The sequence below is a fragment of the Natrix helvetica genome, assembly GCF_964273705.1.
Source record: "Natrix helvetica genome assembly, chromosome: 6".
In the NCBI taxonomy this organism is placed as follows: domain Eukaryota; kingdom Metazoa; phylum Chordata; class Lepidosauria; order Squamata; family Natricidae; genus Natrix; species Natrix helvetica.
The window spans coordinates 58,046,511-58,072,021 of NC_138553.1; the positions used below are offsets into that span (position 1 = coordinate 58,046,511).

General features: G+C 38.2%; 1 protein-coding gene across 1 annotated transcript in view; it reads right to left on the reverse strand.

Moving 5' to 3' along the window:
• Positions 1-2,597: 2,597 nt before the first annotated feature.
• The window catches only part of DOCK4 (dedicator of cytokinesis 4), a 392,180-nt gene continuing 369,266 nt past the window's right edge, over positions 2,598-25,511 (reverse strand). Inside the window, exons 43-52 of the mRNA XM_081957434.1 lie at positions 23,608-23,691; positions 20,308-20,427; positions 19,903-20,021; positions 18,911-19,031; positions 15,974-16,055; positions 15,658-15,767; positions 9,910-9,982; positions 9,590-9,697; positions 6,028-6,086; positions 2,598-5,225 (exon numbers count right to left, since the gene is read on the reverse strand). Of these exons, the coding sequence (XP_081813560.1) occupies positions 4,800-5,225; positions 6,028-6,086; positions 9,590-9,697; positions 9,910-9,982; positions 15,658-15,767; positions 15,974-16,055; positions 18,911-19,031; positions 19,903-20,021; positions 20,308-20,427; positions 23,608-23,691 (1,302 nt within the window). The 3' untranslated portion in view covers positions 2,598-4,799. The remainder of the gene's footprint in view (positions 5,226-6,027; positions 6,087-9,589; positions 9,698-9,909; positions 9,983-15,657; positions 15,768-15,973; positions 16,056-18,910; positions 19,032-19,902; positions 20,022-20,307; positions 20,428-23,607; positions 23,692-25,511) is intronic.

Genomic DNA, 25,511 nt, shown 5'->3' on the forward strand with positions numbered 1-25,511 from the left:
TTGCAATGTCTTCACCCTGAGGCCATCACTGGCAGCCGCTTCCCACAGCTCAGGAGGTCTGCGCTCTCTATGCTGCTGCTGCTTCTCGGCCTGAAAATGCTTTCCTCCACGATTCTCATATTTCAGGCTGAGCATTGTCAGCAAGAAGAGTGTGAGAGTGGAGCTGCTCTTTTTTCACACAGGGCAGAAGGATGTGAGGTGGTCTCAGGTGCCATACAGGGAGAGCCCCTCAGAGACATCGCTTCTTGGCCTGAAACAGCAGCGAGGAAAGAGTCTCTGGAAAGAGCCCTGCCACTGAGCCGGATTCACCAAAAGCAGTGCCAGCAGCAACCGGACATGCTCGGGGAAGGGAGAGCCGAAATGTCTGGATTGTGCTTCAGTTGCTGCCGCCACTTCTGCTGCTGCTGCAGCCACCAGAGATTCCTTCCTCATCTTGTTTCGGGCCAACAAGCAACACCTCTGAGGGTCTCTGGATGGCATCTGAGGCCACCTTGCCTCCTTCTGGCCTGCAGAAAAAAAGAGCAGCTCCCCTCTCCCCTCTCACTTTCCTCAGCCTACACACTATTCAGGGGGTGGGGGAAAGTGCCCCTCGGCTGCCCCTCCAGGAGGACTACTGCATATCTTCCACGGGTGGGAGGTTGAAGGGGTGACCGCAGGTGAAGAGAGTCAAGGGGTTTTGGCAGCACGAGAGAAAGACTTCGAAGTCAGTGGATGTGGTGTGTGGCTGGTGTGTCTTGTTCCGACTTTCCCCGGGTGCAAAATGCTTTAAAAAATAAAGTTGGGGGGGGGGTGTTAAAGTATGATGTGTGTCTGTGAGAGGGGGGGAGAGAGAAAGAAAGAGAAAGAGAACGAAAGAGGAAGGGAGGGAGGGAGAGGGGGGAAATAGGGAGACAAAGAGAGAAAGGGAAAAAGAGAAAGAGAAAGAAGGAAAGAAAGAAAGAAAGAAGGAAGGAAGGAAGGAAGGAAGGAAGGAAGGAAGGAAGGAAGGAAGGAAGGAAGGAAGGAAGGAAGGAAGGAAATTTTGGTTGCTAAGCAAGAGTGTTGTTAAATGAGTTTTGCCACATTTTACAAGTTGGCCACGCCCACCCAGTCACATGACTGCCAACCCATACCCACAAAATAGGCCACACCCACAGAATAAGTAGTAAAAAAATTTGAAACCCACCACTGCTCCTGATCCTCAAATGCTATATACATATAGATTTTCAATTATTTCACTTAGTGACAATAGTAACAGGCTACTTGATTTTATGTGGTTTTCTTCTTGTTATTTATTGCAGTCTTGGATAGAGTTTATCACCAAGAATCATTTGACTAGTACAGTGGTGGGCAACCTTTTTTTTTCAACTGAGCCAAATCTCGCCAAAACCACGATTGAAATTTACTTTGAGAGCCACATTTTTAAAACCGAAAATACATAGGATGGTACACTGTTTTTAGTTTCAATAAGTTTTTATTGAGAATATTCTGCATGCAAGTATCCACATAGGTCGGGAGGATACAAATAACACAACTAATAAAACAAAAACTTTAGAACGATATTATTTATCGATAACGTTAAATTCCGTAAAATTTGCCTTACAATGTAGAGAAAATTACATCCTGACATTGACTGACAAAGTCACAACCACTAATGTGAACATTGGCCTTGCATTTCCTTGGATAGTTTGAGTAAGTCAGGTTTGTATGTTGTTGTTTTTAATTTCATCTCTCTCTCCCGCTTTCTTTCTTTTTTTCTTTTTCTTTCTCTCTCTCTCTCTGGCTCTTTGTCTCTCTCTCCCTCCCTCCCCCATCTCTGTCACTCTCTGTGTGTGTGTGTCTGTCTGTCTCTCACTCACTCTGTGTGTGTGTGTGTGTCTGTCTCTGTCTCTCCCTCTGTCTCTCTCCCCTCCCTTCCTCTCTCTCTGTCACTCTGTGTATGTGGGTGTGTCTGTCTCTCACTCATTCACTTAATCACTCACTCTGTGTGTGTCTCTCTGTCTATCTTTCTCTCCCTCCCTCCCCCTCTCTGTCTCTCTCTGTCTCTGTGTGTGTGTGTGTCTGTCTGTCAGTCTCTCTCTGATTCCCTCCCTCACTCCCTCTCTCTGTTCCTCTCTCTGTCTGTCTTTCTCACTCACACACACACACACACACACACACACACACACACTGTGGTCACCTTGTTGAGTGTTCCAATCACATTTGAAACACTCAACAACTGGCCTGCATTTATGGTATTTTGCAGCATTCTGCAGTCATAGGACCAAAATTGGTTGTCACTCGCCCGGGCTTTTGCAGAAGCTTCCCTCCGAAGCCCGAGAGGAGGGAGGGGAGCGGGCACCCGGCACACAGAAGAGCTGCATTAAAGGGTGTAAAGAGCCGCATGTGGCTCCTGAGCCGCGGGTTGCCCACCACTGGACTAGTATATCATGAAAATGTTAATAAATAAAATAAATTATGGAATTGTACTGTGTTGGAGAGAGAACAAAACAAAAGATATTAAGTTTTATCTTTGCTTCTTAAAATCATATATGAAGCCTAATCAAAAATAAGTGTCTATTTTAATTTCCTCACAAATGTATTTTAATGCACCACTCAGCAGAAAATAAAACTGGACAATGAATTTCAATCAATTTTATTTTGTATTTATGGTTTCTCAACAATCAATATAATTATCTGTAAACAAACTACATTAAAATGTTTTGCTGCTAAGCAGGCATCAGTAATACATGCACATGTGTAAAAATTTTGCTTACTCTCAAGTATATTTTTAAAATGGACAAGCAGCAAATAATACTGATTCAGTCTAAGCTGAAGCACTAGGCAAACACAGATTTAATTCTAAATACAATATAGGAAGGGATCGAAGTGGATCTATTATCCAGTTTGTGATAGTTTATTTAAATTACAATATATTTTAAAAGCATAAATATGTAGCTAATGACTCCAAAAATGTAGTTATGCAGAGACAAAAATGTTATGACCAAGCAAATTCAGAAATCTCAGGCCTCAAAATTAGCAACCTACAAACCTAAATTTTATGTCCTTTTTCCAGTTGTAAACACTTTTGATAAGCAAAGGTATTTTAACATATATTAATATATTTTGACATTCAAAGTTGTAGAATCAATATGGCAGAATTATTGTTAAAAACACATATCTACAAATATTATTCCCTGTATTCCTGTTCCCCCAATTACATAAAGTATTTGGCATAATTATAACAATCTTACTGCATACACAACCATTTGTTTTCCTCCCCCAAACATAATTGTACTTCTTATTAAAATTAACCAGTTATGTACAAAAATACTTGAACATTTATTATATAAAACTTCTATAGCTACCATTAATAGCATATACCTGCTGGGAGTTTCTCATTGAGGGAATATAAAAAGTGGTCAATAATATTCCAGTTAAACTATCAACAAAATAAACTGATAAAATCAACCCAAATTTCCCAACAAAACAGGGAGGTAACTTTAATGGTACAATTGAAAAGTACAGACCACATGATATCAATCAAATACTACAAACAGTAAGTTTTTTTGGGGTGGGGGTGGGGGTAAGAAATGGGAAAATTGCCTGTACATTTGTTTTGTTTAGTCTGTACAGTTATAGAACTAAGTGTGAGCTTTCAAAAACACAGGAGCTTTCTAGCAAAATGCCAGTTACGGCTCCATCTGGGATGAGTAAGAGCACTTTCAGAGAAAACATTTTGCAGGATTGGGGCTGAAATCTGGATTACTTTTAGTTGCCAACAAGTTTTCAATCTGTGCCCTAAAATCCTCTCTCTTTCCACCATCTAAACCACTATCCCTTAAATTATTTTCTCCACTTTTTTGCAGTGGAATATAGAGCAACAGAATGGAAGAACTTTCATTCAGAAGATGTATATATAATAAAACAAGGCTGAATCTTGTCCTTAAAAATCTGCTACTTCAATTAATTATACGTGTAAATAGCCTCATTCTCCTGAACATTTGCTTGAACTCAATTGCTTTCAGTGTTTTCATCTTAAGATTCTGACAGTGGGTTTTTTTTTCTTGATTTACATTTAAAATGACTTATTCATTTTGGCCATTAAAATAATCTGAGAACTTAGTTTCTATGTCTGACATCAATGATCTTAAAAAAAAATGACTGTACGTATTGGCTACATTTTCTATAATACAATGATTATTAACATTTATTATCTTCATGGAACTGTAAATTGCACCTATCTAAAATAAAATAAAATAAAATAAAAGGGGAGGCGGCAAATTCTACACGCATGTAAACTAACTAACCACTATCAGAATGCTAAAAAAAAATGCTAAAAAACAAATTCCAACAACATACATACAAACATTAAATAAAACACAATAATATGTCAGTAGAAAGAAACCAACCCAAACTTTTTTCCCTTAGAAATTCAGCTATAACATCTTTGTAATCGAATCTTTTCCAGTGCAATATGATTACAAACCACAAGAACTTTATTGCATTCATTAGCTTCAAATCAAATTTTATTGTCAGAAAGTACACTGTTGCACTAATATAAGGCTTTCAAGGGAAAGTATGCCTTGATGTTGTTTGAACAGCTAGGTTCCAGGTTCAAATTTATATGCAGAATCACATTTGCTGTTTGCTATGCTAAATATAGAATTTTCAGTCTCATTGCTTCTAGGTTCTGGTTTTTTAAGCTAGTACTTAGTTAAGTACTTAAAGTTGAGCAGTTTTTTTTAAATAACTAGGAAGATATGTGAAGAATATTAAAGTGCCTATATTAGTTATGTTTTTCATTTAAGTCATTCAAAAAATGACTTTTTGACTTTTATTTATAACTGAGATACTTTTCGTGGAAGAGGCCTGGGTCGAGGCACCTGTTCTGTTCTCTTGCTGCTGTGCTCCAAATTGCTTGGTCTGACCAACAAAGGTTTTGGGGGTAATGCTGGTGGATCTGTAGAAATGGGAATGGAAAGGCTGTGAGGTAGTGGGACAGGACGCCTCAGAGTCCGCTCATAAACACTATAAGGTGGAGGAGTCTTGCTCTCTTTTCTTATTGGCTCTTCGGAAATGTTGCAATTAGAAAGTGGAACTGGATGTTCATTGATGTGAGTTTCAAAACCAGATGTTTCAGATGTGCTACATCGACTAAGTGAAGAAATGCCACTGCTGTAACTTCCAGACAAGACTGGAGAGTTGGAAATGAGCCCGGACGAATGGTAGTCCATAGGAGATGATGAAAATGATTGCACAGAAACCTGAGTTTAGAAAAGAAAAAATTAGTCTGGAAATAGAAAGAAGAGATTAGGAGAGAAAAGGAAGTAGAGGAACATGCCTTTATATTAGTTCTGGGTCCCTGTGATTTCCATGTTGTAAAAATACTTATTGTTATAACCTAAGAGTTTTGCGGTTTGAACATCAAAAATTGAATGGTGCTTATTCATTGATACTGTAAAACCTTGAATTACTGTGGTTTGTATCTACTTTTAAATTACAATCTCCCAATCTATATTTGTTTTTATTTAGTGTATCAGATCACATAAAACTAATATAGTAGACAAGTGAACTATGCAATATTGGTGGTGCCTTCAAAAGAGGGAGGGAGGGAGGGAGACCAAATTCAACAACCTATGAATGTTGGGAGGAATCATAACCCAAATAACCTGAAAGAGTCCCCATTGCTCAACAAGGAGGATTTAATATATCTTGAACAGCAATCATCTTGTGAATGCTCCTGGAATTGCCTAGATATGCTGTTATGTTATAGGGTATAGTGAGAGAAATTAAAAAATTAATCTCTTTATATTCATTCCAATTTGTGACAACTGTCTCCTGAATGTATTCAGCATATTGTCTTTTATGGAACTTTACATGATTTGTTCATTTATCAGAACAGAAATGACTAAAAAGCTTAGTTCTTTATTCCCATCACATAACACAAATTGGAAAGGCATAAATACACTTATGCTTTCAAGGTGAAAAGTCAGTCACAATTAATGTAAATTATGAGAAATAAACAATGCAGTTCTGCTTCTAAATGTATTGAAAACAGAACAGTACCTTCATTGGAGATCTTCCAGTAGAAGGGGAAACTGAGGTTAGGTGTCGAACTGGTGATGCTGTGGAGAAAATCATTTTCACATGAATTTAACATAGAGTAAGTGAGGACTGTGATGGCTTGATAGAAATGAACAGCTTAGCCAAAATGAAGAAAAATATGTGTGAGAGGAGAGAGGAAGGAAAAAATACACATGCATTTTACACTCAGAGAGATTTGTGAGATACATATCTATAATATGTTGATAAAGATGCAAATTGTAAAATTGCAACAGGATTAAAAATAGAGCCAGACATATGGACCTTAGATAGAAAACATAGAGCTTCCCATTAAACCAGCAACAGTTAGCCCAAAGAAAATATTCTGGACAAAATAAGTACTGAAAATACTTTATAACAATAGAAATTTTGTAAGAATTGAGAGTTTGCAGTAGAAGGAATATCTCTATTGGGGGATCTTGGTTAACCACATAAGTTCGCTCCATTCACTTCTCTCTCATATAAATCTCAAGTAAGAAATAGTATGAGGTAATAAAATGAATTATCAGATGAGGGTCAGACTGGTTTGAATTAACACAGAGTTAAAAAAAATATACCTGTGGAAACTACTTCAGTACTGCAATATTTTAGAAGGTTGAAAATAGTAATCAGGGGTTGTATTTCCATCTTATCATAAAACCCAAAATACATACATTTGGAAATGTCTTTCCTGAAGATGAGAAGCTGGTAACAGAACTATAATTAAAAGGGTCATTGTAAAATTAATTATTATAAGGTCTTGTCATTTCTCTAAAGAAGTTGGACCATCAGGCCTATTAAAAATTAAATGGTACTGGCTCAGTGGTGGGTTTCAAATTTTTTTAAAACCTCTTCTGTAGGTGTGGCCTGCTTTGTGGGAGTGGCTTGCTGGCCATGTGACCGGGTGGGAGTGGCTTGCCGGCCATGTGACTGGGTGGGAGTGGCTTGCTGGCCATGTGACTGGGTGGGAGTGGCTTGCCAGCCATGTGACTGGGTGGACGTGGACAACTTGTAAAATGTGGTGAAACTCACTTAACAACGCTCTTGATTAGCAACCAAAATGTTGGCTCAGAAACTCTGACATTTGAAGCACACAAGTCTTAAAGCTGCCAAGTTACAAGACCCTTGCACCTCTAACCCTTTAGAAAAAAAAAACCCCAGGGGTGTTCAAACTCAACAACTTTAAGACTTGTGGACTTCAACTCCCAGAATTCCTCCTCTCGCTCTTCATCTTGATGATGTGCGGATGGGCAGGGGGGAAGGGAGCTGGAACCGGTTCTAAACGGCACTGTAGATTTGTGGAAGAGCCAGCATAGTCATACTCCACTTTGTATCAAGGCTGTAGCTGTGGAGGTGGTTAATAGTATTAAGTATCTGGAGGTGCATATAATTAACAATCCTACTTGGTCTCTTCATGTTATCTTTAGTGAAACTGCAAACCAGCGTTTGCATTTCCTGTGTTGGATGAGGAAAGCACTTCTTTCTCTTTCTGTTCTGGCCACTTTTTACAGAAGCATGATTGAGAGCATTTTAACAAATTGTATCACTGTTGGATGAGGAAAGCACTTCTTTCTCTTTCTGTTCTGGCCACTTTTTACAGAAGCATGATTGAGAGCATTTTAACAAATTGTATCACTGTTGGATGAGGAAAGCACTTCTTTCTCTTTCTGTTCTGGCCACTTTTTACAGAAGCATCATTGAGAGCATTTTAACAAATTGTATCACTGTTTGGTTTGATGGCAGCAGTGCCTCAGATAGAAGGTCCATACAGAGAATGGTAAGGACAACTGAGAAGATTATAGGAAACTTGCTCCTATTATTTATGATACTGCTTATAAGCTAGGGGTGATATTCAATTTTTTTCTCTACTGGCTCTGTGGGCATGGTTTGGTGGTGGTGGTCCTATGACTGGGTGGGCATGGCTAACTCGATGTCGCTCACGCCCATGCCCATTCAGACCCCACCGCCAAACCACACCCACAGAATCCGGTAGGAAAAAATGTGTGTATGAGCACAAGAAGGGCTCATAGTGAATGCTGTGGCAGAGAGAATCTGAACTTTTCTCCTTCCATTCACAACAGAGCTACTGCTCCCTTTATGGTCCCACCCAGGCCCCCTCTCTCTCAAGGGTTGAAGTGCCTTAAAGGGACAGGCTGCAGCAGCTGCGTTGTGAATGGAGGGAGAAAAGTTCGGATTCTCTCTGTCACAGAATTAAACATTAAATGTAGCAGAGAGAATCCAAATGTTTCTCCCTCCATTCAGGGCGGAGCTGCTGTTCCCTTTATGGTCCCCCTCAGCCCCCTCCCTCCCAGGGACTACCTTAAAGGGACAGGCTGCAGCAGCCCCACTGTGAATGGAGAGGGAAACATTCAGATTGGGTGGGCGGGTCGAGCAGCCAGAAGAGGTGAGTGGCGACCAGGCAGGCGACTGGGAGGGCGTGGGTGATGCCAACCAGGGGTGATTTCTATCGGTTCAGGGAACCAATTCAAATCGTCCCTACCAGTTCGCTCAATCTAGTTTGATCTGGTCAAATTTCACCACTGTTATAAGTGCTATGTGCTTAGTGCTCAAAGCATTGTTAGAGGCTCTACACACCCATTTCATAGTCTATTCTGCTGTTTTATAAACTCATAGTATTCTCTTTTTTTGGTGCCACATATATGTATACATTCGAATTAGACTGTGATGTTTCTCTGTCATATATGTGTGTTTATATGGGTATATGCATAATGGTTATCTTTTGAGAGCTGAATGTTATGAAATTTCATTTTAATGTATGCTGATTAGTGATAAAGTGGCAATAAAGATTCTATTCTATTCCAAATAAAATTGTACAATCTAGGGTTCACAAATCCTTTCAAAGCCTTTTCCAGAGGTTATCACAAAACTGTAGTTTTTAAATGTGGCAGAAAAGAAAGATACTACAATTCTGGGAAATAATTAAATTCATTGTATTTAATCACTTCTTGAATTTTGTTGTGATTGTTTCTATTTACTATTCACTGTTTGATTGCAAGCCCCTCCAGTTTTGTTGACAAGTTTTCTGGAAGTGGCTTGACATTGCCTGCTTCCTAAGGCTAAGATAGAGTGACTGGACCAAAGTCTCCCAGCTGGGTTTGTGGTTAAGGCAAGACTAGAATTCAGTATCCCAATTTCTAACCTGGTAGTTACACCAAACGTTGCTCATGGGCATGCAGAAACATGAACTAAGGACCATTACAGATAAAGCTCCACACCAAAAGCTGTGCCTTCTCTTTATTCCAGAATTTAGGAATGTAACTTTTCTTGCTTTGTTGTTTCAACATTCAACATTAGTTGTCCTCCTCAATATTTGTTCCACTTGCAGTATTTTCTCCAAAATTTATTTTTCCTTTCTATGGTCCCTTGATCCTCCTGGCTGATTTACTGTTCCTGTTCTAAAATGATCTTGTATTCTTCTGGTATGTAATAGGAACCCAAAATCACATACAGGCAGGATCTAGCTTTAGGTACAACATGTGTAGGGCTAGTTGTGTTAAAAAAGAAGACTAATGAAGTACAGACATACCAGTGGGACGAGGTGGCACAGGAGGAGACTTGAGCTTTCCACTCTCTGACATGTTTTTAGCTTCTTTCCCATTGTCCAGGCTCCAACTGCTGGGAGTGCTAGTTACAGCTGTTAAACCATAACAACACAGATATTAATTGTTGAAACTTTTGAGAATTAACATAAATATCAGAAATATATCCAGCATATTTGAGATCAGTTACATATGTTTGGTATTTGAGATACAATATCAATAAATACAGATTTATATTTGTTTGTTAACTCTCTTTTGTATTTTACAAAAAGATATGGTAGCATATTAAAATAAATGATATGCTTACCTTTCTCAGGGGCAGACAAACTAGGGTCACTTCGAGGGAAAGCACCATCACCATTATGATTGAACACAATTCTCTAAAATTTCAGAATAGTGTATTTTTATGATAGTGAATTTCAGTTACAGGTATAGAAACAAGAAAAGATTAGCTATTTCAGCAGAAATGTCTCTTCTGAAGCAAAAATACAAGAGAGAGGGTCTCATTAGACATAGGAAATGAAATGTTTTAAAGGGACTGATATTCATTCAAGTTCAACCACAAGAATACAGAGACTTTAAAGATGGCACTCCTGGGGAAAAAAATCACCTTTTTTCCTTTCTTCAAGAGGACTGAATCTGGATATATCTTGATTTACAAGTCATGTAGCCCTACATGACTCAAAGTAAAATGATTTTTTTCTAAGTGCTCAACAAAACCTGATGCTTCCTTTGACAGCTTACAGCAAGACTCATAGTGCAGTTAATTAATTTTACTACCTTCTTTTAAAATTGTTTCATAGACATATCTGAAAAACAAATTACCAATTTAAGCCAAGTGTATTAAGGAAACAAAAACTGGATGTGTTAAAAAATAAAATGTAGCAGAAAGAAGGAAGAATGCTGAGAGAATACTACACATTAATTGGTTGCATATGCTAAACTACCCACCTAGGACACTAACTATCAATGCAGTTACTCAAGAGTTGACAAATCATATGCAACATTCACAAGAATACAATGTAACAGCTTTTCAGCCAAGGAACTGAAGTCAATGATAAAATGGTAGAAGCAAACCAACATGTAAAATTGTGAGATTTAGAATAGAATAGAGCTGGAAGGGATCTTGGAGGTCTTCTAGTCCAGCCCACTGCTCTAGCAGGAGACCCTATACCTGTGATGGCAAACTTATGGCAACGTGCCAGAGGTGGCACGTAGCGCCCTCTCTGTGGGCAAATGAACCATCATCCAAGTTCAGCTTCGCCATGCATGCGCCCACGCCTCCCACTGCCAACTTGTCTTCAGGTCTCTGATGGCATGCACAGGGGTGGGGCATGTGTGTGGGGGCTGCATGCGCATGCGCAGGAGGGCACACATGGGGGTCATGTGCATGCACATGGGGCAGGGCAGATGCACGGGGCCGCACGTGCATTGCATTTTGGGGGTTCAGGTGCACGCATTTGCGCATGTGCGCACGCTTTGGGCATTTGGTCCGGAAAAGGTTAGCCATCACTGCCTTATACCATTTCAGATAAGTGGCTGACTAGTCTCTTCTTAAAAACCTCCAGTGATGAACTGCCCACGATTGCTAAAGGCAATCTGTTTCACTGGTTAATTGTCCTCAGTGTCAGTAAGTTTTTCCTTAATTCCAGGTTGCTTCTCTCTTTCGTTATTTTCCAACCATTGTTTCTTATCCTGCCCTCTCGTGCTTTGGAAAACAATTTTAGAGAGCCTTCTTCTTTATGGCAGTCCCTCAAATACTGGACTATTGCTATCATATCACCCCTAGTACTTCTTTTCTTTAGACTAGCCAAACCCAAATTCTGCAATAATTCTTCATAAGTGTTAGTCTCCAGGCCTTTAATCATGTTACTCTTCTCTGAACTTTTTCCAAAGTCTCAACATCTTTTTTGTAATGTGGTGACAAAAATTGGTTGTAGTATTCCTTACTAGAGCTTTATAAAGTGGCACAAATAGTTCACGTGATTTTGATTCTATGCCTCTGTTTATACAACCCAGGATTGTATTAACTTTTTTGGCTGCTGCTGCATACTGCTGGCTCATATTCAAGTGATCATCCACTAGGACACCCAGGTCCCTCTCACAACTACTCTTTTTGAGCCAAATCTCACCTAATTTTGTTTATACCTTTGATTTTTCCTGCCTAAATATAAAACTTTAGTTTTTTTTTCCACTTTAACATTCATTTTATTGGATAGGGCCCATTGTTCAAGTTTGTCAATATATTTTTGGAATCTGAGCTTGTGTTCTGGGGTGCTTGCTGTTCTTGCCAGTTTAATGTCATCTGCAAATTTGATGAGTTTCCCTCATCGAAGCCATTTATGAAGATATTGAAGAGTGCAGGGCCTAAGATGGAACCTTGTGATGCCCCATTGCTTACTTCCCTCCATGTAGATATAGTACCATTAAGGACTACTTGTTGAGTACGATTTGTCAGCCAGCTACAAATCTATCTGGTGGTGATGTTGTCTATTCCACATTTTTCTAGTTTACCAAGAAGTAGGTTGTAGTCTACTTTGCCAAATGCCTTACTGAAATCTAAGTATACTATGTCCACAGCATTTTGCTGGTCTACTAATTTAGTTACTTTATCAAAGAATGAAATAAGATTGGTTTGGCATGATTTGTTTTTGACAAACTTGTGCTGGCTGCTAGTTATAACGTTCTTTGTTTCTAGTTGTTTGCAGATCCATTTATGAGAAAGCAACATATTTATATATTTATGAACTCATGCTGTACTAAGGAGAAAGAAAAAGATGTGATAACTACACCAAAATGCATAACTTCACCACAAGGAGAAGACATGCAGGGTTTCAGCATAGAGAATAAGCTTAAGACAGATCTTGATGATTCAGACAACTTACCATTTTAAAAAAAAATGTTAATTATGGTTGGTCACATAGTTAACCAGATATTTAGACTAGATTTGGCATTTTGCTTACTTAACCAGGCCTTCCCAAGAACCTGGAATAGGTACATGCTGTTGTTTAATAATATTAAAGTATTGTCACAGGATGTAAGCTGTTTCAAGTGAAGCTTTTGCAACTGACTGCTGGTAATGCGAATTCTGTTCAGTAGTGCTTCAGATGTTTTGGAAGCAACTAATGTTATTGGTACTACTTTTGCTTTCTTTTGCTGCAGTTGTTCTAGTTCTATTTGCAGGTCTTTATATGTTGTGATTTTTTTTCTACTTCTTTCTCTTCTGCTATCTTGAGGTATTGCAATATCCACTACCAAGACTTTCTTATCAACACTTTCCTTTCTATTTCCCCCTTTATCCTACATTTTCTCCCTTATCTTTTCCTACTTTCATTTTCTTTTGTATTTTATATCCTGATAACCTTTATAAAATTTGCATAAAAACCCCTAACTGTTGTATGTGGATATACTTGTCTATTTGAATTTTAAGATGTGTGGCAGATGCTTGTTGATTTGAAACCTAGAGATCCACAGCATTTTAGCTTCTTCATTTTCTATTATTTTTCCTGTTTTGTGGTCCCACTAGTTCCTGCTTGCAAGAAAGACATATTTCTTGTAAATATTCCAGCACTCCATTATTGCTACTTTGTCATGCTGTTGTTTGTAGTCAGTCTGTGATCTTTTTACAGTACTAACTTGAGGGTCCACTGTTCTTTCAGCTTGTTTGGGGAGATGACATTTGCTGTCTGTTGCTGTCATCTCAATTTTGGATTTCTGTCATTTCTTCTGTCTTTTGAAGTCAGAATTTCTCTTTTTCTCTCTTTCTTCAAGTTTACTGTTCTTAGCCATTGCCAGATCTTGTTGTTCTCTTTGCTTGCTAATTTTTTTAATGTATTAGCCATGTCTTTTTCCTATTCTTCGTTTGGTGTTTCTTATATGCCAGATTATTATTATTATTGTTGTTGTTGTTGTTGTTATTATTATTGTTGTTATTATTGTTGTTGTTGTTGTTGGTCACACCATCAGCCAACAACATCTGTCTATCCCAAGTTCTTTGGAAGGACTCAGTAGATGCATACAAATGCCAAATCCAGTCTAAATATCTGGTTGACTGTGTGTGATGAACCATAATAAGAATATGTTTTCCTGATTAGCCATACTCAATAGAAACTAAATGTAACATCCCAGCACACGAATTCAGAGCCCAATTAAATCACACAATATAATATATGGCATCTGGGCAACTAACCCTATGCCACACTAGCCCACTCTTACATATTTACCCTAAACAAAAGCTGTGATGTGAGTTGATCCTTGTTTTGCTATATGAAAAGTACAACAATAAAATGTTAGTATGGAAAATAATGAGTTTGATGGATATATTCCTGATCCAACCACAAAAAAGCTGACAGGACAGATCTGTGGCCAAGTCTTGCTCACCATTTTAGCATTCTGGTAGAAATGACTTATCTATTTTCTCCCCACAGTGACATAACCACATTGATCTAGTACCAGAACTCTAAGAAAACTATATTTCCAACCAATATTTATGCCACCCCTAACAAAGATATATGCAATTTCAATAGTGTCCCTACCCAAAGACTCCATTCAATTGCTGTTTTTCAAGAAAGGGACTTCATCTAAATCATCCTCATCTCTTAGATTTACTTTAAGATAGTAAGGGAAAAATGAACTATTCAAGGCTTCATTCATAAAGCTTGTATGAGAAAAATATTTTTTAATATTTATCCTGCGGCGGCTACTGAGGATGTTGACACACTGGGATTTTTTTCTGCTGAATGAGCCTGTGTAAGAGCAGCTTCTGTGCCTACCTGCTCTTCAGACTCTCTTGGTGAATCCCTGATGCATTGCAGAATGGAACCTTCATTCCACTTGGCAAACAATTTGTAGGCTAGGAACAAAAGTGGCACAGACTTTGTGTGGCATGTCTTAAAAAGCCACCGTATAGAGGTTTTTCTATGCTGTTTCCTGTTCTAGCTGAGGATGGTAGAAAAATTCAGGAAGAATTTGGAATTAGTATTTGCCAAGATATAACTGTTACTGAGTAAAACCTATTACTGTGACATGTCAAGACTGTAAGTAATGATGTAATAAAGTCACAAAGCCAACTATAAACCAGTATTTTCTGTCTTAAAAAATGAATTGCCGATATTTAAGTAGATACAAGAACAGTACATACTTTTTCTAAATTAAGATCCTCTGAAAGAGCAGAGTTTTATGTAAACCGACCTAGGAGTCCAGCAATCAAGAGGAAATGGCTCATATCTGATCCAAGTCTCAGCATCACAAATACATTGCTAATTATGTGATAAAATGGAAATAACTGTATAGGTCTTAAACATGTATTAAATAAAAACGTTGTCTTTACTTAGAGATGAGATATATAAATGAAAAATGTCCATTCATGCATTTACTTCATGCAGACATTGCCTACTTTAAAATACAAGGTGATTTTATTAACAAAAGGAACAAAATTTTTATCTGACATTCTTAAAGATATGGCTCAAAAGGTTGCTATAGGTAAGCCAGAAGTAGACAACCTGGAGTTTTTCATGTTTTCTGGATCTGAATAGCAATCAACAATCAGGGCATCTAAACCGGGGAGAGGGGGCGGTCTATAAATTTAATAAATAAACAAACTAATAATAATAATAATAATAATAATAATAATAATAATAATAATAATAATAATAATAATAATAACAACAACAACAACAACAATAATAATAATAATAATAATAATAATAATAATAATAATAATAAACTGAGTTTCCTGAAATTATCACTTACTCTATCTGTAAATTCAAAACTATTTTGAATTGATATATGATGTAGGATTTTGGCAAAATTATGGAAATGGTTTGTCACTTCATTCTTCTGGAATGGTTTGTTTTTGTTTTAAATTCCCACTGTAACCTGGTATAGCCCCAGAAGTCTCTGATTCAAGCACTAATCAGACCAGCCCCTCCTTATAAATTGAGATTATAGAACTTTAAAATAATAAGAATCAATCAGATGATCTAAAACATTTGTCTACCATGACAGTTCATTTTCAGGAATGTAGCTCTTTTACTGCACCCTGAGTAATGCCTACCTGTGAAGGTTCAGCAGGATTAGGGTAAATGGAACTACAGGGCCTCTCCCTTGGAGATAGGCAAGAGTTTTCTCTGGAATGTTTAAGCTTGTCTGATAACAGAGGTGAGCCTGAAATACAAGACAAATCTAGAGAATCAAAGCAATTCTTCAATCTGCAATATGGTGAATTATTTGGGTGGGGGACACATATTGGATAAAGAATTTACAGAAGCCTATATCTCATGTAGAATTTCCATGTAATGTGATTTAGACCTAATAGTATAGTTTTGATCCATAAAGATTCCATAAGGATCTTTGTGTAATAAAACACTAACCTCTGGCACTGGATGGAGCAGAGCTGGTCACATTAGGAGAAGCAGAATGAGTAGAACTCAGACTTGAGGTAGAAGGGCTTGGCTGGAAATAGATAAAAGCCACAAACTCTCAGCATCATGCAACTTGATGGAAAAACATCAACAACACGTTTGCTAATGACTAATAGTGTGGTACATTATGACAGTAGCTCAATACAAAAACTCTTAGGCTCATGGAAAATGTAATGTTTGAAGCAAAAATATGGTTGGATGATACATAAATGATTGAAGATGTAACCTGATACTTGTCTATTGTGTAAAAGAAAAGTGGCACAGAGGAACTTGTTTGTTTGACTGCAACCTAAATCCAATTCAGATTATTCCATAATGACCAGCTCAGATTTTGTCTAATTTATTTCCTTAAGTAACCATTGATTGATTGTGCCAACTTTTATAAAACAACTGTAAATCCTATAAAATAACAAGGTCTTTTCCTCTTGTTCTAAGATACTTTAGCAATGTTCCTCTTTTGTAAGTCATTCAGAGGAGAATTTTGTCTTCTATTTTCAATTACATTCTATCCCTAGTGATTAAAAGTGTAGGGTAAAAATGTCCCACCCTTTTATTTTGGAAAAGTTGTAAGACAAAAGTATTCTTGAGAAAAAATTCAAGAGAAACTAAAGATGCATTAATATTAATTCCAAAAATAAAACAATATATTAGAGTACTTGCAGATATTTGAATTTTGTTTCTTTCAAGAATAATTTTTGTCTGTTTGTTGTATGCATAACTAGGGCCAGTTAAATATCCTTTTTATTAGACGCATACCCCAAATAATGCTTAATCAGATTTTTATTGAAAGAATTAAAAACTGAAAAGTACCAGCTTAGATAAAAAAGAAATAAATGTTTACATTTGTCTTCATATTCAAAATCCATGCAGTTGTCACAGTGACTCTGGATTAATCATTCCAGTAGAACAGGGGTTCCCAACCACCGGGCCGTGGTCTACTACCAGGCCATGGCCTATTCACAACCAAACCATAGGCTGGTGCACAAGCGCACTCAGCTCAACTTGTGCGAATGGCGGGCTGGCGCATATACACATGCATGTGCAGCTCCACTTGCAGTTGAATTGCATCTGCATGTGCATGCATGGCAACCATGCGCTCGCGGGAGTCAAGCTTTGTGTGTGTACACAAAGTTGGGGAACACTGCATTAGAGAAGCAGGTTTGAATCTCACAAAACACAGACTACAGTAGGAAAATGATTTTTTAATGTAATCCTATAATGAGGAATCCCAGGGTTAATATATTAAAACTTTGCACTTTTTTGTGTTTGACTGATAATTTTATATATAATATATAGGCTTACCTGGATTTGGTTTTTCTCTTCTAGATACATCATTGAAGAATCCTAGCATCTTACTCATTTTAAAATTATTTCAAAAGATGCATATTTGTACATAAACAGGAATTTAAACCTGGCAATTCAGGACAAAATTCTATACTAGGTCTCCAGAGAAGACGTCATATTCCAAAGGATTCTTGCCTTAGATATCAACAAAATCTAAGTCCCAAATGGAAACTGGTCTATTGTTACAACTCTTAGCAGTATAAAAATAAATAAGGCTTAATCATTTTCTTCCACCTTCTGGAACATTTACTCATATCAAGAAATAATCATCTAATAATTACAATAGTACAAAACCATATCACTTACTCACACAAGACTATGACTACGTGTCAGGTTTCATACAATAAAAACTGTATTTAAACTGGCATTAATAGTATTATGGCATCATATTTTAAAGTTTTTGATAACTGTGAGTTTACTTAATTATAGGGAGACTTAGGGCCAAGTCTCTCACCCATATCTGTGGAAACAGTTTTGTTCTAGTTTTTTGGTGGCAACCATATTTGATAGATGAGTTTTTGCCCTTTTTTAAAACTTATATTTTTGTTCATTAGAGTTTTTGAAATTTTTGGGGCAGACTACTGAAAGTCACATATCAGTCAGTGGTGGGATTCAAAAAAAATTACTACTGGTTCTGTGGCTGTGGCTTGGTGGGCATGGCATGGCTTGGTGGGCATGGCTTGGTGGGCATGGCAGGGGGAGGATACTGTAAAATCTCCATGGTCTCCTGATTAGCTGGGACTTGGGAGGCAGAGAATAGATGGGGCGGGGCCAGTCAGAGGTGGTATTTACCAGTTCTCCGAACTACTCAAAATTTCTGCTACCAGTTCTCCATAATTGGTCAGAACCTGCTGAATACCACCTTTGATATCAGTGTACGTATATGATATGTATCAGTATATGAGCCGTGGTGGCACAGTGGTGACACTAATTCCGCTCACTGCCAGGAGTTCAATCTTCACCAGCTCAAGATTGACTCAGCCTTCTATTTTTCCGAGGTTGGTAAAATGAGGACCCAGATTGCTGGGGGCAATATGCTGACTCTGTAATCCATTTAGAGAGTGTTGTACAACACTATGATGTGCTATTGCTATTGCTATAAAATATCACTGCTTCCTTTGTGAATATTTAAGAATAAGTAGTAGAGCAAGTGCTTACAAGGCTACATGTTAAAAAGTCAGGTTATTTAATAAAGCAACCACTAGACATGCTTGATAAAGATACATATGTATCTTTGGGACTTTACCATAAAAAAGAAACCACTTTCCTCTGGGCTTAATGAAATAGAAATTAACTTTTCCCCCGTGATGTATTCATTAATTAGTTTTTGGTTACTAGAACTATATTTTAAAGATGCATTGTTTTAAACATAATGCTATTATATAATGACTTACAAGTTAATAGACACTTTACATTGTTTCAACTATCAGTAAATTCGAATCCTCACAGTCCTTTCTGGATTTGCTGCTTTCTCGCACAACTTCCCATCCTATAACAAGCCTTAGAAGATGAACATTAATCGGATGAAGTATCATTTGGTACCTGCATGTTGAAAACTTCATCTGAGCTCTCGGATTGTCCAGTTATATTGCTGACCTCTGCAGATGCTTGAGAGGACAATGATGAGGAAGAGTATCTGTTGATAGCTGGATAACTTAATGGACTGTTGCAAGCAAAGAACAGAACAAATTTCATTAATCCTGATTCTATTTTCAGTTTATCATGCCCTACTTTTAATAGTTTAATTCCACAGGATCCATGTATAAAATATACATCCGCATACAGGTAGTCCTCAACTTACAACAGTTCATTTAGTGATCATTTGAAGTTAGAATGGCACTATAAGAAGTGAAATATAACAATTTTTCATATTTATGACTATTGCAGCATCTCCATGGTCATGTGATAAACATTCAGACACTTGGCAACTGACTCGTATTTATGACAACTGCAGTATCCCAGGGCCATGTGATCACCCTTTGCAACCTTCTGACAAGCAAAGTCAATGGGGAAGCCAGATTCACTTAACAATTGTGTTATTAATTTAACAGATGGGGTGATTCATTTAACAACTGCAGCAAGAAAGGTCATAAAGAAGCAAAATTCACTTACAATTGTCTCAGATAGCAACAGAAATTTTGAGTTCAATAGTGGTTGAAAGTCAAGGGCTACCTGTATTGATATTTTTAAACTGATTGTGAAAGATTAAGTATGAATGGGTATTATTAGTTCATTTCAGAATGTTTTCTGATATGTCAGATTAACAGATTAATCTGTTAATTAAGAGTTGGAAAGGATCTCATAGTTCATCTAGTCCAACCTCCCACCCAAGCAGACCCTACACAATTTTTGACAGATGGCAGTCCAGTCTCTTCTTGAAAACTTAGCAGGCAAAAACAATTATTTTAGAAGATCAGAACTGTCTTAAATTTTTTGAATACTAGCCCATCCCCATTATGCATCTTATAAAAGATGCCCCTAAATTAGAAACACAGGAAGCTTCTTTTATTTGTTTGTTAGTAGCTTTAACTTACCTACGTCTAGGAATTCTGCCCACCTCTGGACTCATGGATATAGGGACCGAATTTCTAGAGACACGTGGGCTTCCATTTGGAAAGTGACCTGGACTAGCCTGGATGCATGCAGCAAATTCCTAAATTCAAATTTGACAATAAGAATTACTGTTTTAAAGATATGTTTACATCTTAAATGAATATCTTATGGGAAAAATGAAATATAGTAAACTAAGATGGTGTTTCTTAATTTGTTTTTAAATCTATTTCTCAGCTGAAGTCATGAAGTTTTAAGAAAATCAATGCAGCCAGAAGATGTCACTGTTTATTGTTTAATAAAAATGTTGTTTCAGATGCAGACATTTTTGTATTTGTTTTCAAATGTATTCTTACTCTGGAAGACCTATCAGCATAAATCTCACATACCTGTATTCCTAAACTAGATTTCATCACGAAAAACTGATCCACCAGTTTTTTATGTAAAGGTCTCATATCCTGTGGGACAAACGTCTCATGGACTGCTAAGCCGAATTCAAGAATCTGGGCCTTAGAACAAAATCCAAAATAAAATATTTGAACACACACACACACGCATACACACATAGAGGGGAAGGAGTTCAATAATATAGTAATACAATTCAGGAATTTATACTATTAATGCTATATACCCTTGTTCATGCTGAGACAGTATGGATGACTCATGATTTAGTGATGGGATTAAAAACCAATTAATGTCAGACATTCATTCATTAAAGGTTAGTTCTTCATCTGAACCCTAATTATATTTTCTCTTCAAGAAGAGAGTATGAGGTTTTGATGAAACAAGCCAGCTTCCAATGCCAATTGCTAATCAAATCTCACTTTAAATATATGACAGTTAAAATTAACAATAAAGCTTGCTTGATTTGGGCAAGACAATAAGCTACAAATCAAACTGGATTCAGATTAGACTAATAGAGTTGGAAGGAACCCTGTAGGTCATCTAGTCCACTATCACCCCGCTCAAGCAGGAGACCCTACATCATTTCTGACAGACGACAGTGCAGTCTCTTCTTAAAAGCTTCCAGTGATGAAGCTCCCACAACTTCTGAAGGCAACTTCTGTTCCATTGGTTGATTGTTCTTGCTGTCAGAAAATTTCTCCTTATTTCTAGGTTGAATCTCTCCTTGTTCAGTTTCCATCCATTATTCCTTGTCTGGCCTTCAGGTACTTTGGAAAATAGCTTGACCCTTTCCTCTCTGTAGCAGCCCCTCAAATATTGTAACACTGCTATTATGTCTCACCTGATCTTTCTCTTCAGTAGATTAGTCATGCCCTGGAAACTTACAATATCAGACTTTTTAATACATAGACTTTAATATAGATAGGCCTTGCTTAACAACAATTCGTTCAGTGACCATACAAAGTTACAATGATGCTGAATGAGTGATAGTTATGATCAGTTCTCAAAATTATGGCCACTACACTGCCTCCCACAATGACATGATTAACATTTAGGCTCTTGGCTGCCCACCTGCATTTACAACAGCTGCAGACACTCAACTCTACCTCACTTGCCTATCTCTCCCGTCTCTGCTCTTTGGCCTTCCTGCCCTCCCTGCCCCTGCACCCTGCACCCTGCTTACCTTCACTGCTTTGTTCCTCCCACTGCTGAGAAGGTATACCTGGCCTAGGCAGCTGCAAGCCTTCATTATGCCTCAAGAAGGTCTTGCACAGGGTCCTTGAAGCCGCCCAAGGCCACAGGAAGGACTAGGTGTGTCTCAGCAGCAGCAGGAACAAGACAACAAAAGTCAGCTGGAGTAGTGGGAAGTGTGCTGTAGCAGGTGTAGATGGCAGTGGAGTATAGGGCAGCCAAAAAGGCAGTGGGTGGAAATAGCTGGGTGGGGGAAGTTGAAACCAAAGCAAGCACTGCAAGGAAACATGAATTCCTTGTCTAATGATGAGATGGAATGGGACCTTTAGGTTCCCACCCTTGGCCACACCTCCAACGCCTCCAGCCACCCACCTCAGCCCATTCACAGCTTTCTTCCTCCACTGGCCCTCCCCTGGTGATTCTCTCTGGCCCTTTGGCCCTTGCCCTTTGGCTTGGCCCATTCGCCAGAACACTGTTTGTACCAGAAGTTTTGCTTCACAGGACAAAAAGTAGCCAGCCAATCAGGTGGCAGGTGTCAAAGATAGGGATGGGAAGGGTGGCCGAGGGGGCTGGAAGGAGGATGCAATTGGTGACAGGTTACCGAAGAGAGAAGGGGGGGTGCAGGCAAATGCTGCATGTGTGTAAAGGTGGTGGCACATGGTGGGAGGAAAGCTAAACTGCCTGTTCGGCAACAAGCAGGCAGGATCGGGGGCAGGGGGGAGACCAGGTGCAGGGGCAATGGCAGGGATGAAAATGGTGCCACTGCAGACAAAGGACAGGCAGCAGTGGGACGGGGCTTCCCAATTTGACCTCTCACATCCATTGTCTTTGCACCTGGACTCTGGCTAACACAGAACGGGCATTCAATTTCTCTCCCCCCCCCCACTTACACGCCATGCCATTTGACACTCCCCCACACCACCAGCATCCGTGTTTACCCAGCCCTCCAGGAGCAGTGTGCAAGCAGCATTTGCTTGCTTCCTCCTCCCAGCACCAGCACAAGCCGCACACAAACAGCATTTGCCTGCCTTCCCCCCATTGCTCTCTTCCATAATCTGTCACCAATCGCATTCACCTTCCAGCCCCCTCGGTCACCCTTCCCAGTCCCATTGTTGCTGTCTGTCACCTGATTGACTAGTGGCTTTTTGTCTCGTGGTGCGAAACTACAAGGACTCCCAGGATGGTGTCTTAGTGAATGGGCCAAGACAAAGGGCATGGGGTAAAGGACCAGAGGCCCCATTGGCCAGGCAGAATCGCCGAGGGAGAGCCAATGGAGGAAGAAAGCTGGCTATTAATGGGGTGAGGTGGGTGGCTTTAGGTGAAGGAGGTATGCCAAAGAGTGGGCCTGAAGGTCCTAGACCCTAATGAGAAGGTCCTGACCTAACAACCACAACTAGGAATACCAGAACTGCTATTGCTAAGTGATGCAATCACATGTTTTTTCACCTAATGACCGCTTCACTTAGTGATGGAAATTCTTGCCCCAATTAGGGTCATTAAACAAGGACTAATTGTATTATGAGTTCTATCTATTTAGTTGACTCTCTTTTGATAGCAGTGTTCAAGGAGTGCTACCGGCTATTCTGAGTTCCATACAAAGAAAATGACCATATGTGAAACCCAGCACAAATTAACACACACAATAATAAATTCCAACAATTTTCTAGTTTAAATATTTCATTATCAATTTTAAAAGAAGAGAGAATTAAAGTTATAGGATAATATTGGGAATTACTTAATATCACAACTTTATTTCTTCTTTCCTACCTGTACTAAGCCAGATGGAATTTATTTGCTGTTTATTCATATTTTTTATAATACATTTAGATTATTATTGCAGTGAGGCATATACAGATATGGAAAGCAAAATCCTATCTCTTTGCCACCACTTCTTAACATCAAAGAGATAGTCTTTTAAAATCTTGTTATCAGTAACTCTTAGTATGCTTTCTCTTCCCTTTTCAGTCCTTCTAAACAGTTGAAAAATCCTCAATAGAATCTGAATGGAAAATTGCTACGCTGTAATGCTTTTTCCTAGCTCTGCCAGCTTTGTTAAAATTGATTGAAAGCAGCTTGCTTAAATTTTATTTTACCTGCTCAAGCATCAGTTCTCTTAAGCATGTGATCTTTTCTCCATCCTCTGGATGATTCAGAACATATTCCTTAACAAAGAATGCCTGAGAAGAATACAATAATTGCACAAAGTCATCCACGTTATTTCAAAGTTATACATATAATACATTTATTATAGAAAAATCCTGTTTCTCTAACAGTATCTTGACTACTATTTAGACCATCTATGGATGCACTAAGTTCTATCAATATCTGTTTAAATTACTTGAATTATGAAAAAATCTTCAAACATTCTTTTTTTTATTAAAAATTTTAAATAAATTTTACAATTATCACCCCCCTTACCCTTCCCTCTTCCCACCCTCCCTCCCCCCGACCTCCCAGAGCAAAATACAAGGTATAAACATTTAACAACCATACGCTAACATAAGCTAACTAATTTTAACATGTTACTATTCTTGTGCTTTAACTCCCCCTTTATTAAACTAACTTTGAATAAATTGTAACATTCCTTATGCCTTCATTCATAAGCTAACTGAATTTTTTTAGTCCGGTATTTGTTTTGAATATAGTCAATCCATCTTCTCCAGTCCAGCTTGTACTTCTCATCTGAGTGATCCTTCAGATACGCTGAAATTTTGGCCATCTTCAAACATTCTTATTAAATTACATGGAATCACATTTTATGATCTATTTGACAGCTAAGAAATCTAGCTACAGGTCTCTTACATCATAGTTATATGTCATGAATTGATAAAATGTATATATTGATAAAATAGTGAACAGCTAAATATGGTAACCTACATCAAATGGGAAGACTTTCACATTTTGGAATTCTTAAATCAATGCACTTTTAAAATAACCGAATACCAGAATAACAGAGTTGGAAGATCTTGGAGATCTACTAGTCCAACCCCATGCTCAAGCAAGAAACCTACCATTTTGGTTGTCCAATCTCTTCTTAAAAACCTCTAGTGCTGGAGCACCTATAACTTCTGGAGGCAAATTGTTCCACTGTCTAATTGTTCTGTCCGAAAATTTATCCTTAGTTCTAGATTGGTTCTCTTCTTAATTAGTTTCCCTGCATTGCTTCTTGTCTTGCCTTTAGATTGATCCCCCCCTTCTTTTTTTTTAAACAAAGTTTTATTGGTTTTTTAGGAAATAAAAAAGGAAAGGGGTAATGGAAAGGTTACAAATTTTGGCAGTTGCAATGTGCGGCAGGTGTCCCCTCCCTCCATACTCATAATATACATTTACAAAAAAAATTGATACTAAATAACAATATATAGTCAGCATGTAAATTCAATTAATGATTTCAATCAATTTATATCAAGCAGATTTTCTTACTCATTTTTGTGATCTGAGTTTTCTCGGCATTGCCCCTTCTCCCCCCGCCAGCAGAGCTCCGGCCCCTCCCGTGTCCTGCATGTCTGTTGTAGGATCATCTGGTTTATCTAGGAGTACTTTATTTTTTTCCATAAAGGCCTGCGCCTCTATGGGTGTATTAATTCTAACTCTTGTGTCCTCCCAGAATATTAGCATACCTTCAGGCATCAGGCATCAGGCATCTCAAGCACACCCCCTTCTGGTATAGTTTCTTCGCTAATTGCGAATAGCTTTTTCTTTTCTCCCTCACTTTCTTGGGGATCTGTTTCAGAATGGTTATTTCCCTATCTTGGTATTTCAAAGCTTGCCCCCTTTGTGCACTCAGAATTTCATCTCTTGTGGTTTTTCTGAGAAATTTAATGTGTACCTCCCTGGGTACATTGTGTGTTCTAGCATATGCTGAGTTCACTCTATAAATCAAATCTAGTTCCCACCCCATCTGTTGTTTCTCTTTTTGAATGTATTCAGCCAAAATACTTGTCATAATGTCCCTTATATCTTCATCATCTGCCTCTACCACATTTTGAAATCTAAGGTA